At 33.8% G+C, this 15,770-nt stretch overlaps 1 protein-coding gene across 4 annotated transcripts; it reads left to right on the top strand.

The window, feature by feature from the left end:
- Positions 1-1,856: 1,856 nt before the first annotated feature.
- On the top strand, positions 1,857-11,899 carry LOC115965981 (kinesin-like protein KIN-8A). 4 transcript variants are annotated; one of them, XR_004086241.1, is made up of 8 exons: positions 1,857-3,027; positions 3,674-3,947; positions 4,300-4,350; positions 4,445-4,537; positions 4,631-4,996; positions 5,369-6,052; positions 6,402-6,623; positions 11,792-11,899. XR_004086241.1 is itself a non-coding variant. In XM_031085317.1 (7 exons), exons 1-7 carry the CDS (start codon positions 2,210-2,212, stop codon positions 6,504-6,506), a joined length of 2,391 nt encoding a protein of 796 aa, XP_030941177.1. In that variant the 5' UTR covers positions 1,857-2,209; the 3' UTR covers positions 6,507-6,950. The 4 variants fall into 4 exon arrangements, 2 of the variants coding, with proteins under 2 accessions (XP_030941177.1, XP_030941178.1); XR_004086242.1 differs by lacking the exon at positions 11,792-11,899 and adding an exon at positions 7,231-7,429; XM_031085317.1 differs by lacking the exon at positions 11,792-11,899 and having other exon boundaries at positions 6,402-6,950.
- The last annotated feature ends 3,871 nt before the right edge of the window (positions 11,900-15,770 follow it).

The raw sequence follows: 15,770 nt of genomic DNA, 5'->3' as shown, positions 1-15,770 counted from the left end.
TTTTCCTCTAAAATTGTTAATCTAATACTTATATGAACCATTTGATGCCCAAATGATGTGAATCAAGTCTGAATTGCACTATAAAACCATGTAAAATGGCTTTCGGCCCAAACGTGGAGCCAATATATAGAACTCGATCATCATCGCAGCACTTAGCAATGCAAACAAGTTGAAATGCAGATAGTTGCGAGGCTTTAATACTGCCAAGTAATGATGCCTAAATCCTAAAATGGCCTATTACAAAGCCATCAGTTTCGTGTCTGCCGACACGCATCAAAGCTGAGGACACCAGGCAGCACACAACAACAACAGCATCTTTCTTGCATAGGTTGCAGTACACCATGATTAACTCCAATGATGAGAAGGGTACATTATAGGCTTTATAGCAACAATTTAGTAAAAGAAACGCACAAAAAACACAGATAACAACATCATGACAACGCATTTTACTCCAAAAGCATGCATGAATTCTCATAATTTGGTTGCTCTATTGGCCTGCCTTAGAAGGCATAAGATAAAAGTTATCCTTTTTGCTAAGCAACGCATAATATAAACTAATCACAAACATATGACGACCAATGTGGCTAAGGATAATTATATCACATTCTAACAAATATATATATATATATATATATATGTGTGTGTGTGTGTCTGTGTGTGTGTGTAGTCAAATACCAACAAACAGAAGAACTAAAAAGAAAGGTGCCATCTACTATGTTTACGGTTGGCGACTTGACCAACTATACACACACGCACGCAGGCTTGATCCACTTAATAAAGTTTGGAGTGCTTTTAAAGTAAGCCACAAAACTTTTTTTTTAAATATTATAAGTTGATAATTGGGATGGTAGATTAAAACTTGGGTGTTGAAGGTATTAAAATGTGTCACCCAACCGAATTACAAAGCTCTTAGGTAAGTTACAAAACTTGATAATGCATAATTAAGAGGAAATTATAATTAAATAAATAAATAAAAAGAAGGAGAGTTTATACCATATTTTATATAAGTTTTTTTTTTATTAGCGTAATCACAGTAAGATAGTTTAGTATATAATTTTTTTTTTTTTTTTTGGTAAGTGTATATGTATATTTTTTTTTTGCAAATCACCCTCACTTAAATGTAGAGCCACCCTAGTGTCACACATTGTGATGATTAGATCTAATGGTAGAGGAAAACTTTTTTTTTTTTTTTTTTTGGGTGGGGTACTAATGGTGGAGGAAAGATAAATACTTCACAAATGACACAATCATTTCATTTGTAGTATTGCCGTATTGGGGCTTTAAAGGTTAAAAAAAAAAAAAAAAACTTAAATAAGTTATGTTTAGGGTAAATCAAAAAGAATTACTAGTTTAAACAGTGATGTGATTATCAAAAAAAAAGTTTAAACAGTGATGCTTCTTTTGAGGGAAAGTTATAGACCATAGTTTGTCATCATTCATCCACGAGATGAATCCAACTCATATTGTAACTAACTAACATGTAAAAAAAAAAGTGATCATTGATCTAGGCCATCCATTTAGTTGACTATTTATGTGACTTCTCCATTACATTGTGTGACATTGGATACAGTGCACCTTCACCTTAGATTACACACTTTCCTTTGCTTTCTTTGAAAAAGATTATATCGCTTTAATAATTTCTAATCATAAAAATATTTCCAAAATGGGTCCCACATTTTTCAATAGTTAACCGTTGGAGACTGACAATCAACGATTTGACCGTTACAGACAAACCCATTCAAAATATTTTTCAAAATCAAAACTCTACCAGCACTCCACTTTTCACTTATTCCACTCCACTCTTCAAACACACTGACAAGTCAAACCTCCAACTGTAAAAGGCTGAACTGGAAGAAGCAAAAAAGTGGAGTGCTGATAGCAACTCTCTTCAAAAACTATTTTCCCCGCTTCATTACTAACCGTCCATTTCCACATCCAAACCAACGGCTCAGATCCCTCAAATTTAATTCCCAAAATACACAGAATCTTGCTCTTTCCTCTCTTTCAATTTCCACAGATTTTCAGTGCTGCTAATTCATCTTCATCCCTCTATATTTCTGATTGATTTTCCCTGCAAAGTTTCTTCTTTTGTTAGTTTCCGGGAAAAAGTTCTCAACTTTCTGGCATTTTGAGCTGTTTCATCAACTGGGTCAGTGAAAATATTTTCTGGGCATGTTTGGATAGTGAGGAAAAAAAAAAGTTTTATAGAATGCCAGTGTCAACAAGGTCTCAGATCAACAACCATGGACAAAATGAGCCAAGCCCAGAACAGAGAACAAGGACTAGAGCAAGTCAAGAAGACATTTATCTGAGTGTTCCTTTGAGAAACCCACATCATGGCCTCAAAGAGAAGATGAGAGCACTGACCCTTTTGTATGAGCAGCAAAAGCAAGCTTCTGCAGCTCTCAAGAACCAGTCTTTGAGGCAAGAAGAGCACCGGTTTCGGACCCATCCGAGTATTGATCTCCTTGGTGGTTCTTGTAAGAAAGAAGACAAGCAATCAAAGCCAAACCTTGTGATGAGAGAGAACTCAATGCCCACAATGCCACCTAATTCAACAGTTACAAGAACTTTTGTGCTCCCTCAGCCTCCAATCCACGAAGCCAAGGAGAATTTGGTGGCTGGTTCAGATCGAATTGTCGGGTTTTCGTGCCCAAGAAAGGCTGCAGCCTCGACCACAGTGGCGCGGAAGCTCTCAATGGGGACATCAGGGCTGCCACCGGAGGTTAAAGGCGTGGGTTTGAGCAAGAATGTGCAAGAATTGGAGAGATTGGAGACTGTTTCGGAGAATCCTGGCACGGGCAGGAGTCGTATTCTTGTGTTTGTGAGGCTTAGGCCTTTGGCTAAGAAGGAAAAGGAGGCGGGTTCGCGGTGTTGTGTCAGGATTTTGAATCGAAGGGATGTTTATCTGACGGAATTCGCGCATGAGAACGATTATCTGAGGCTAAAGAGGCTTCGTGGACGGCATTTCACCTTTGATGCTTCGTTTCCAGACAATGCTACTCAACAGGATGTTTATTTGACAACGTGAGTGTGCAAAAAAATTTGAGATCTGTTAATTGGTTTTCTATATTTGAATCTCAATTATATAGTTGCTGAGAATGCTGGTTATTATATCCATAAAAGATTAGATCTTGCTTTGATTGTTGGATTAAACTTCTACACAATCTAAGTGTTTGAGTTCTCCAAACTGTAATCAAAGTAATTGTGTTTGTTTCAATAGCTTGTCAAGCCATTTGTTTGTTCATATTAGTATTGTTATCCTTTCCTAAGCATTAGTTTGCTTGCTGAGAAGTTGAGAGAAAAGGAAAATGAACTGAGTCTTATAGTGATTCATTATTGCTTTATTGGTTTGTAAGAATTGGAAACCTCAACACAACTAAGCTAGTGGTACTATTAGTTTCAGTAAAATTGAGGGTTTTGTTTGCTGAGATTGAGTGTTGAATCACATATAAGTTATTCCCTATTCCTACTTTTTTTCTCAGCAACCAAACAGAAGGAGCATTTCATGCTAAGAAATCAAAGATTACTGCTAATTTTTCCCTATACTTCAATATTACATGGAATCAAATTTCTTTTTCCTACCTTTTATGATTTCATGTAGAAGTCAATAGCATATTCCTTGAATTAGTGAAAGAGACTTAATAAAAAGGGTACCCATTTTTATTTTCAGGACAGCAGAGCTAGTGGAAGCTGTTCTGCAGGGAAGGAATGGGTCGGTATTCTGCTATGGTGCAACTGGAGCTGGGAAAACATATACAATGCTAGGTACAGTGGAGAATCCTGGAGTGATGGTTTTGGCAATCAAGGATCTTTTCACCAAGATAAGGCAAAGGAGCTCTGATGGAAACCATGCAGTTCATCTCTCTTATCTTGAGGTCTATAATGAAACCGTCCGGGACTTACTCTCCCCTGGAAGGCCTTTGGTACTTAGAGAAGATAAACAGGTCCGCCCTCTAGAATATTCCACTACATTCCCTATTACTATTTAGAACAAAATGAACTGAATTTACATTGTTTTTGTAAGAATCATGTCTCATGTGTGTTATGAATTCTAGCTTTTGACATAATTTGGAAATTACCTTTTGATGGTTACATACACTTAACAAAGTTCATTGCATATATTTATGTGAAAAACCAGTGTTACACAACTGCATGTTTGTTATCATATAAATTGTCACATTTAATTCCCTACTAAACAGTAGACATCTCCAAAACTTATCAAGATTTATTACTGAATTCTGGATATTTTGTAAAATGGTATTTGGTATAAAGGAGATTGTTCAATAATTTTTGCAGGGGATCGTGGCAGCAGGTCTTACACAATACAGAGCTTATTCTACAGACGAAGTAACATTCCTCCTCTTCATGATAATTTGGAAGTTAAGATAGCTGATAAAATGGGGATTAAGATTACTCATTGCTTTTATTTGGGTTATTGCAGGTGATGGCATTGCTTCAACAAGGAAACCTAAACCGAACCACTGAACCAACTCGTGTCAATGAAACTTCTTCACGTTCCCACGCCATTCTGCAGGTAGTTACCGGGATATATGGCCTTCTTGATTCTCTAAAGCTTTATGATCATGTTGATTCATTCTTTTGTTTTGCTATCTTATGTAATATCCAGGTTGTGGTTGAATACCGGGTTAAAGATGCTTCCATGAATGTAGTGAACCGAATAGGCAAGCTCTCACTGATTGATCTTGCTGGGTCAGAGAGAGCTCTTGCTACAGATCAGAGAACACTTAGATCTCTCGAGGGTGCCAACATAAATCGTTCACTTCTTGCACTAAGCAGCTGTATCAATGCCCTTGTGGAGGGAAAGAAACACATACCATACCGGAATTCAAAGCTCACCCAACTTCTCAAGGACTCGCTAGGAGGAGCTTGTAACACTGTAATGATCGCCAATATTAGCCCAAGCAATCTCTCATTTGGTGAAACCCAAAACACACTTCATTGGGCTGATAGAGCCAAGGAGATTCGGACTAAGGTTCATCCTCTAATCCTCTAATACTTTCAATTGCAATATTGTATATCACAATTTTGTGACAGTTTTCTGTCAATTTAGAAGTGTTTCGAGTATACAATACTTCATTCGTTTACATTCTTTGTGATGGTAATCTCTTGACTGTTTACAATTCAATCAGATATTTATCTAGTTGTTACAGTCCTGATGGCATGGCAATATGCTTCTTTTCTTTCTTTATTTAAAATTTTAAAAAATTGATAAAATTCCATTGGCAGTCTATACAATTTATCTAATCATTTATAGATGTTCTGCCAAGTTTTCACGGCTAGCTGATTCTTGATTTATCTTTGAAATAATATGTAACAACAATTTCCCTGTCATCTAACACTGCAGGCATGTGAGGTAAATGAAGAATTGCAGCAAGTGCCTGAATCCGAAACTGATCAAGCCAAGCTATTACTCGAATTGCAGAAAGAGAACCGTGAATTGAGAGTGCAGCTGGCACGCCAGCAACATAAACTAATTACCCTCCAAGCCCAATCCTTGGCTGCACATGCCTCTCCAACCCCTTCCTCAGTTACCTCTCTATTGACTCCTCCCACTGCTACAGCCCAACCAAATGTAAAAAGAAAATCTAAACCTTCTTTCTTATCTGGGAATTGTTTCACACCAGAATCCAAGAAAAAAGGAGCAGAGGAAGAAGCTAGAGAGCTTCGGCAGATTGTGAAAGCTTTAGAGGCAGAAATTGAGAAAATGAAAAAAGATCATACTTTGCAGCTAAAGCAAAAGGATGATCTCATTCATGACCTCTCGCGCAAGAGTGAAAATCCATCAAAAGTGAAAGTGGAAGGAGTGAAGAGGGTAGTCACAAGGTCTAGCTTGAGGCCAAAGGAGCCAAGCACTGGTGACTTAAAGAGCCCTAGTCACCGTTTCCGGTCACCAGTCCCTACAGCTAAAAAAAGAAGCTTTTGGGACATAACAACAGCTAACAGCCCATCAATTGCTACATTAAATGGAAGAAAAACAAGGAGCCATGTAATCTCTGAACCTGCTGCAGCTCCCTCCATGCTTCTTCAGGTACTGTGATTATCTCCCTTCTTGCTGTTTTCTCTTTAAAAGTGTAGGTCAGTTCAGAAGTGCCAAACATGCACTATATGTGAGTACCTGTACATGCATGAATGATGCCTCTAATTTGACTTAAAACTCTCTGAAGTTCACCCCCCACCAACTCACAATTTGTGCCATTTCCTATAATGGGCTTTGATTGGAGCATAGCCCCCCTAATTGTGAGTGACCTATTGAAGATAATGAATGATGCCTCTAATTGGACTTCCTCGTGAAACCAACTCTCTTTCCCTCAGAAAAGTCATGAGCCTCCCATTTTCTTTTATATTTTATGTATTCCTTTCTTCTGCAACTGATGCAGCTTGCATATCCATGTTTCTGGTTTGTGTTCATGTTCGGCCCACACATTGTCAATTACATCATGCAGCCAGGTTTTGCTCGTCAAAAGCCCGAGCCATTGAAGTAACAAATGAAGAAGAGAAGTTGGATGAGAGAAGAAACAACTTAAAAGGTGATTACAAGGCAGGAAGACTACCATGTTCTGCTCGAGCTGGAGTTTCAACATGAAGAAAATTATTGCTTGGTAGGTGGTATTTGTGTTTTCCTCTACTTACCATGTTATCAACCAAGCCCACAGTGGGAAATGTGTTGCTCATTGTGTTATTCTTTTCTAAATCGATATATTCAATTAAGGTTACTAGAACGTACATATCTCATTAGCGCATTTTTTACAATCTCTTCATCAAAAAATGCTCCCACCTTATTTATTCCTAGTTCTTAGCCATATTTGGAGTACACTAAAAAATGATTTGTATACATGTTAATTCGTTTCAAGAATCTTATTTTAGTTGTTTTTCTGCCTAACACAACATATGAAACAAGGTTGTTATTAATTTAAAAAAATTTACATGAGGTTGGCGTATTTAAAAAATTCTATTCCAATGCTTCTCTGATAATCTAATGACCAAATTCTATTTAAAATTTCTTATTTAATTGCATAGGAATGGTGGTAATTTAAATTATATAATTTCTCATTTCATGTGGATTCCATTCCATAGGATATCATCACTGTAATAGAGGATTCCATCAATGTTTGGTTAAAGATTTAGTGTGTGTGTTGGTATAAGAATGAGTTTCAACATTTAAACTTAACAAATGTTCTTTTTCTCTGATTTTCCTATTTAATTCAGGTGAGGGTTCTGTTTTTGGGAGGTGTATAGTTGGAAGTCTTTTTTAACAATGCATTGTAGAGTAACTTATCCCCCCAAAAAAAAAAGCATTGTAGAGCGAATCACAGTCATTTTCCTTACACATCCTTCCCTTCTTTTGTACTACATGCACAAAGCTTCATCTTCATCTTTAAACTATGCTCATAAATTGTCCTTTTTATTTTCCCTCCTGACTCTATTTGCTTTATATTTTGTTTGAATTTACCAAGAGGAATGTAATTTTCTTTTAAAGACATTTTCCTTGCCTCCTGATGCCTTTTATACTTTTTGGTTCAGATTGAGCATTAATAAAAAGAAAAGGGCATATTAGGCTCTTGAAAAATGTGGACAATTTTCTTCAGGAATTATTAATTTTTTAAGGATAACATGATTTTCAGCTGAACATTATTTCCAGGGGGGAGAGCATTTAGACATCATGTGTGGAACAGAAGTTGTTTATTCCTGTTTGATTAGCGTAGCATTGGCACTCTTCTCTGCATTGAGTTTTTTTTTTTTTTTTTGGGTAGAAAGGGATAATATATAATTAGATAGAAACCCTTCTATTACAAGCATTTGCCACTCCATTTAGGGCTAACAAGTTCTCCACCACAAATAGTCGGTTATCAAAAACAACAATAGTATAGTGAAGGCTTGAACCCAGTTTAGCTAATGCATCAACACACCAATTAGCTTCTTTGTAAATATGATCGATCCTAATCTTGGGAATCATTGTCATTAGTAAAATATAAATAAATATTTTGAACAATTTGACTCTAAATTTTTTTTAAGCCGTGCTGAAATAAGCTTAAATATAATCCTCTGAACAATACCTAAGCTTTCCTACCGCACACCCTTGGCGCGATAATCACTCCACAAGTATAAGTGCTTGTGAGTTAGGGGGGTAAAGAGGGGTTCAAGTTTTCAGGAGGGAACTTTACACATATATACACTTAGATTAAGTTATAGTAGAATTTCTATCTTGTATTAAAATAAAAATAAAAAATAAAAAAAGTCCAACAACAAACTAATTTTATCTAAAATGTTGGGTGGAGGTGGAAATAGTAAGCCCAACAACAAAAATAAAAATTTGTTCATCTCAAACCTTAGGAATAAAAAATAAAAATAAAATCATTTATATTTTAACAAATTTGAAATAAATTAATAGAAAATTCTTAGATTACAATATCAATGTAAACATATAACTATCCTAGACTAATAGATAGTCTAGATAAAAGTATTTTAAGCAGTAATAATTAATATGTTTATTATATTTAGAAACAATAGATGAATTCCAAGATTTAATCTTAACAATAATAAGTAGTATGTTCATTATATTAAGAAACGATATGTCAAATGAACTTATAATTTATATTTTATTCTCTTACTAGTATATACTATGAACAAATTTGTAATAAGAAAATCACATAGATCGCAAGGTTCATCTCTTACCGACCCCCTAGAAAAAAATCTTAGAGTTGCTACCGTTATCATGTAGTTTTATTTATGGTGCACTAATTATTTATATAAAATTAATTTCTATTTTTATTTTTCTAAGTTTTATATAAGAAACAACTTATTTGGAATATGATTTTCTTACTCAAATTTAATTGCATTGGAAATAATTGAAACAAAGTCCAACAAAAGATAAAATCAATTTTTTTTTTTTTATGAAAAGGAGAAAAAAAATTAATAACACTCAATGAAGAATATAATAAATAAAAATAAATCTACACAAGTTAGAGAAAAATAATTAATTATTTGTCTAATCACCCGAGCAACGAGTTTAAATTTTTAATAATTTTAATGTAAAAAATTTGTGTTCTCGCATTCTAATAATATGTAAATAATTGTAATTGATTTCTTAAATATACATGAATTATAAGATAATTTCTTACAATATATATCAAAATAAACCATGCATCACGCGGGACATTGGCTAATTACAATAATATAGATATTGATTGATTAATTGATTAGTATATTCTAGAGTTACCTAAGAATTGCTTATTGAAAAGTAATCAAGAGGATAGTTAGATATCTTGGAGGCAGAGGACTGTGTAGTCTATCATCAAGGTTTGTCTTTATTGCATAAATTAGCAAGAACCAATCTTTTATTTTATCAACCATGGAGACAGTATTTAGCCTACTCAACGAATGTTCAAGAAGTTGTTTGGTTGTGGGTTTCAGTTATCTCAATTGATAAAATCTCTGTTAGTTGAATAAAAGATCTGAGATTCAATCCCCACCTACACTAAAAACCAATTTGTGTTTTGGTTTAATAATAGAGAGCTATAATCAGAAGTGAATACCATAGGTTGAAACTCTCTCTAAAAATAAAAAATAAAAAGTAGAAGATTTAATTAAGGAGGTTATTAACATCTAGAGTTGTCGTGGAATCTTCATATACTAGGACATGCTACAATTCTTGTATATGCTTAGGACCTAGGTATCAATGTAAAATGAAATGGAACCAACTTGAGCCTAATGCTTTTGTGCACTGGACCTATTGGGATTTGATCACATATCAAATAATTATTATGTACTCAATAGACTTAACCTTTATCCAAACAAAATACTTCAATTTATAGTATCAATTTATTATTATTTTATAATTACTTTATGGTGTGCTGTCGTAGGCAATCAAAAAATAAAACCTATACTCTTAAAAATACATGTAATAGTGTGAGTAAGGATCGTTCCCACGGAAAGTGTCTAGCCTAGTTTTATACTACATGAACAAGAAAGTGTGGGGGGGAGGGGGGTTGAGTATAACAAAGTTAACATCCACTATCGAGATTTTTACAACCGATCATTGATGCAAGTATATATCAATTCAAACTTTGAATATTTACCGTTGGAACTATTTTCCTATTTCTCCTTAGTCGTAGTTAATTAGAAAACAAGCAATCTAATAAACCCTAACTACTAAACAACCCAAGACAAGCGCTAAAGGTTTAATCTAATAGCAGCCTTAAGAATTAGAGAGATTGATGAAGCTAAACAACACAAGCACAAGCGATTGCATTTAATTTAATAGAGCGTTCTTCTTAAAATCTAATAATTTCTGACGCAACAAATCATTAAATCTTGGTTGCTTTACAAATTAGAGAGATCAAATAATTACATATTTGATATCTAAACTAGCAGTAGATTGCAACGAATAATAAACTAGTAAGCCTCCTAGAAATTAAACAAGACAATCATGAAAATAGGCACAGAAGAACATCTGATATTCAAAGCATAAATTGAACAATAAAAAACAAATCAGATCTCACAGTTTTATTGATTCTGAGGCTTCCGTTTCCTTCGACCAAATATAAAAGTTTAACCAAGCCAGGCCATGATGAAAACTCGAAGGAGAAAATTAAAGAGAGGCGTGTCTGAAGTCTGATTTTTCCTCCCCCTTTTACACGTTAATTCCCCCATTCAAAAACCTAGAAAATCTCCTAAAAATATTCTAACTAATAATATCCAAATCTAACTAATTAAGGAAAATATTAAAAATAAAATAAAGTCCTAATATAAGTGGAAAAGTGGTGTTTTCAGCTGGAATTTTCGTGCACCAGATTTGGAAACTTCCGAAAATAAACCGCATCAGACCCGTGTATTAGAATTGCAGACTAAGGAATGTTCTAGAACATCAGCAGTGCAGGTGTAGCAAATTCAAGCCTAATTTCGACCTTGATGCAGCCAGTATCTCTCAAAACTCAAAACATGAAAGTTGTAGAGTTTTTTCTTGGTGTTCCATAGTATCTTGAATCTACTCAATCGGAGCTCGGATGAGAGATTTATGCTCAGATTATGAAGCAATGTCGAAATTGTCCAGAATCATCCAATTAGCTTAATTTTGCACTTAACGCCTCCATTTACATCCTAAATCAAAATATAAGAATATTGAGTACATTTAGGCACCAAATGAGTGTAGAAGACTAAACATTAAGGGAGAAAAATATGACATTTTGCATTCTCATCACTTTATTTTAGATATGGTTACCTTCTGAAATACCTGCTTATCTTTCATTCGATTACATGACTCATTTCTCAAAAATTTTAAATAAAAAAATAATAAAAAGATTACAGGACTCCAAACAAAGCCTATACTTAAGATGCTTTTCGTGCCTAGGTTAAGAGGTTATAGGACTTTTTAGACTCTCTCTTTGGTTTTTTCCCCTCCCCTTTCAATTGACCAATCTGATGTGTCTCTATTTGGGATGACATTTTATTGCATAAGATGCCATTCAGTCTATTATATAATATATATTTATTAACACACAAATCTACCAAGTAATTAGTTTTAGTGCCACATAAACTATCATAATTGTTACTACAACTATTGTACATGTCAAACTATATTTGATTGACTGATTGTCACTTTCATATGAACCCACCATTTTTTTTCCAACACTTATAATTTATCACGTGAACAGTTGTGACACAAATTATGTCATTTTATGTAGTCTTAGAATTTTTCATATTAGTTTATGGTATAAAAGTATATATGTTTGCACTTCACGCATGATTAGATATTCTCATCCATTTGCAGATCAAAAAGATACGTTTACCCTAAGAGAGCAAGCAGAGATGTGATATCATGTCATTTGATACTCAGAATAAAGTTAATTGACACAAGTTGATGTCTCCTTAGCTTGTACATGAATAGTTTATAAGAGATCCATGCAAACCACGCGTAATCTGAGGACTGTAACATCTTTTTTTCCTTTCAAAGAGTTATTCTTAACATCACCATGAGGCATTGGATTTTCTTGCAAAGACACTGGTTTAAATGCAACTGTGAGATCCAAGTTTTTTACATTAGCATTAGAAAAATGGGAAAGCATTTATAAATGGCTCTTGAAGACTTGAGTAGCAGGGTAGGCCCAAGATTCCAACCCAAGCATTCCATAAATGGTCTCGAAGTTCATCTTTGTTATAAGAACAGTAACAAGATAGACTTTATCAAAAGTTTTGTAACTCAACTAATACCAAGAAATAAGTGGATAGTAAGCGAGAGAGAGAGAGATAAAATTTGAACCACATACATGATTATCATAAAAAATAATATAATTATCTTTAGGCTATCGCTAGAACTTAAATCCCATATTTTAAAATACCTAATTCAATAGGTTATTTTTTTTTATATTAAAAAATGAACAATTTAATTATCTCTATAGTTTTTATCTATTTTTTTGCTTATGTGAGTAACAACTTAAAAGAAAGGTCGCAACCACAGCTAAAGTCGACCTAATAAATATTCAATGTGTGAATCAGTATGTTCCTACGCAACATACAATCCAATCCACTTAATCTAGGTTATCATAGTACAAAAAAATCCAAGGTATATGTGACAATCTTTCCATGTCTATGCTAGTTTCACCTCCGACAATCTAACTTATTTTTCAAAGTTAAATCCCAAGTCAAGTTATTCTCAAGTTCAGTTGCATGAAAGATGACATTCCAAAGATGACTTTTGGTACTCAAAGAGGGGTATGGGCACTAGGAATTTCTTGTCATGCCTTTTGGCTTTGTCCATTGCTCCATCTTCGGCAGAGGTTGACTATCAAGTACCAATAGTTGGACAAGTAACAAGTTTGATTAACACTATTTTTTACACCATTCTTTGTGGCAATTTTTCCTTTTTTTTTCCTTTAATGATATCTTTGTATACATGGGAAGATCATTTTGGCCTATCTGGAGGTCATCTTTAAAACTCTTTACGAACGTGAATTGCTTATCAAACTATCCAAATGTTCTTTTGGACAGGTTCAGATAGAATATCTGAGGCACATTATGTATCACAAGAATGCATTACTACTAAGCGTGTCCTGTCCTATTTGTCCGAATCAAGTCGTTGGTGATAGGGGCTTCAGGCCTTCAGAGATTTGGTCTGTCATGGAAATTTTGGAATATGATGAATTCGCAGTGATGTTATTCATGGTGGGTATTTCAGTTTGCTTTGAATGCTGTCTAAACTGGGTCATGCTTTAAATTTAAAACAACGTAGTTATAGTATGATAAAATTATATCGTTTTGAGCTTATTTGACATTTAACGGCTGTGTCATCAAAGGAAATGGACAGAATGATAGAATTACAAATGGTCTCAAATGTTAGGTATCAAAATCAAAAAAATTAAATTAAATTTTTTTAGAAATCACTATCATAATCACTCCAAATTGATAATGCATGTTCCAGAGTTTCTGAAACTGTTAAAGGTATCATGATATTTTACAATAATTTTAGTATAATTTGTCTGAACAATCAGCTTTTCACAATAAAGAAGCAACACACTTGTCTCTGTGAATACTGCAATATTTGCATAATTTTTAAAATTTTCAAAATGATTGTACTGTTGCCCATTCTATGTCATGGAATATAGTAACAATTCTACTGTTCTAGGGAAACCATTTTACCGACCTAATTTTCCCTTTAACACTGCAATAGTACTACTTTTCCAGAGTCTCTGAAACCAGTTTGAAAATGTAAATATTCCCCAACATTAACTGACAATCATACCCGTGTTTCTTTCTGCTTTTGTTAAAAATAAAAGATCAATGCTTCAAAAGCAACAAATTACACATATGTTGAGTTAGCTACAAATTATTATTGATTCCTATTCAGGCTCACCATCAATACTATCTTTTTATTCACAATTGACAACTTAATTATCATCTTATACATGTGTAAAATTTGTTATCAATTTTGGTGTGCGTCTAGACTTATTAAAAATAAACAAGAAAAATATGTGGACACAACTTTAGCATTAGTAGCAAGCAATTTGCTTACTGCTTATACTACTTTTCAGAAACAAAACGTATTGGAAATGTCATGACTTCTCGACATTTGGCATTGTTTTTTCATTTTGTTTTTCCTATTCTTTATTTTCATTTACCTTTCTTGTATCATGACGTCTGGATTCCTTTTTCTTTTACCTACTCTATAGCATATCAAAAGTCAGTGCTGCTAATCACTTGTAACTTCATCAACTACTCTCTCTCTCTCTCTCTCTCTCTCTCTCAATTGACTTCTCAAGATTACATTCCTCTTTGGTGCAGTTTTAGCAAGTGATCTGTAACTCCCTATGTTTTAAGCATCTCTTTTTGGATCTCGGCCTTAACACATTGTCACTTTCTTTTTATTCCTAGGTAAATAGTAGGGAAGGGAGAAGGGTTTCAAGCCCAGACATCAAATATCACAGAAGATATCGGTACCACTAATCTAACACTCAAACCCCATCAAACATCATAGAAGATGTCAGTACCACTAATCTAACGCTTGAACCTCATGAAGTCACTTCACTTGTTCGTGACATCGTTCTACTTGGGGGCCAAAATAGTTAAATAATTTAAATTGCTAAAATAAGTATCATTTTACAATTCCATAAGGACCACAATCATGAAAACCACAGCCAACAATCTTGAAAGTTAAGTCACACCACCAAATAGTGGGAAAAAATGACGATCATGAAACCTAATATTGATCGTCGTTTTTCATACCCATAGTAGTGGTCCCCTAGGCATACTTCTACTATTGTTCTGAATTCTGATGTTATACTGCATTATGTAACCCCACTTTAGAACATAATAATTATAATAAGTAATCGTCTTTCTTGATTTTTGTTATCAATCAAAATAAAAATAATCTTACATTATATTGCAAATTTTTATCCTAGAATACCCAGCTTTAATGCAAATTTCTATCTGTAGTTTCCTAGAGCTTATTTCTATAATATTTACAAAAAGATATAATTTTTGGTAGTTTTTATGCTAAATGTTTAACAAAAAGTTTTAAACTAAGATAAAATAAATAAATAATTTAACTTTCTCAAACAAACACTAGTTAGGTTGTGTTTGGTTCAACGGAAAATATTTTTCAGATAAAAATATTTTCCAAAAAAAAATTATTTTCAAATATTTGGCTATATTCTTGAAAATACTCCAAAAATTATTTTCCAATATTTGGTTGCGTTCCTGAAAATGTTATGAAAAATATATTTTTCACTACTTTATCATATTTTCTCATCTCCAAGCACATATATAATAAAATAAAATAAAAATTTTAGAATAAAAATCATGGTCAGGGACCGATAGTGTCGACGCGACTACAGTTACCTATTACCAAAGACCAGGGACGTTAGTATGGTGGTAGTTGGGTAGTAGACAGTGGGAAGTGGGAAATAAAAGTTCAGTTGATAAGTTTTTGGTGAGGTGAAAAATGGTTTATAGAAGATGAAAGTGTAAATCAATTTCCGTCATAAGTGTCTTTATTTTACGGTCAACCGGAAAACAATTTCCTATTGAACAACATTATCCATCATCCCAAACAAATGCAGGAAAAAATTTCCGAAATTCAATTTTTATCAAACTAAACACAGCCGCAGCTTCACCCAATCTAATGCATCACTAGATTTTTCCCATTTTTCAAGTTGGGTTCGGCATTGGTGGAGAGTCTGGAGACAAGGACAATACACTTATTCTAACTGGAATCTTTTTTACTCTTTTAAATTTACTTTTTCAACTTTCGTCCA

The sequence above is a fragment of the Quercus lobata genome, chromosome 10 (genome assembly GCF_001633185.2).
Source record: "Quercus lobata isolate SW786 chromosome 10, ValleyOak3.0 Primary Assembly, whole genome shotgun sequence".
Lineage (NCBI taxonomy): Eukaryota > Viridiplantae > Streptophyta > Magnoliopsida > Fagales > Fagaceae > Quercus > Quercus lobata.
The sequence above is the reverse complement of the archived record's forward strand: the minus strand, read 5'-3'. Positions and strand labels throughout refer to the sequence as shown.

Excerpts from the sequence above, each read along its gene's own strand:
- LOC115965981 (XM_031085317.1), top strand. The coding sequence starts at position 2,210 with ATGCCAGTGTCAACAAGGTCTCAGATCAACAACCATGGACAAAATGAG. Across the intron at positions 3,028-3,673 it reads CAGGATGTTTATTTGACAAC|GACAGCAGAGCTAGTGGAAG; the intron begins GTGAGTGTGCAA and ends TTTTATTTTCAG. Across the intron at positions 4,351-4,444 it reads GAGCTTATTCTACAGACGAA|GTGATGGCATTGCTTCAACA; the intron begins GTAACATTCCTC and ends GGGTTATTGCAG.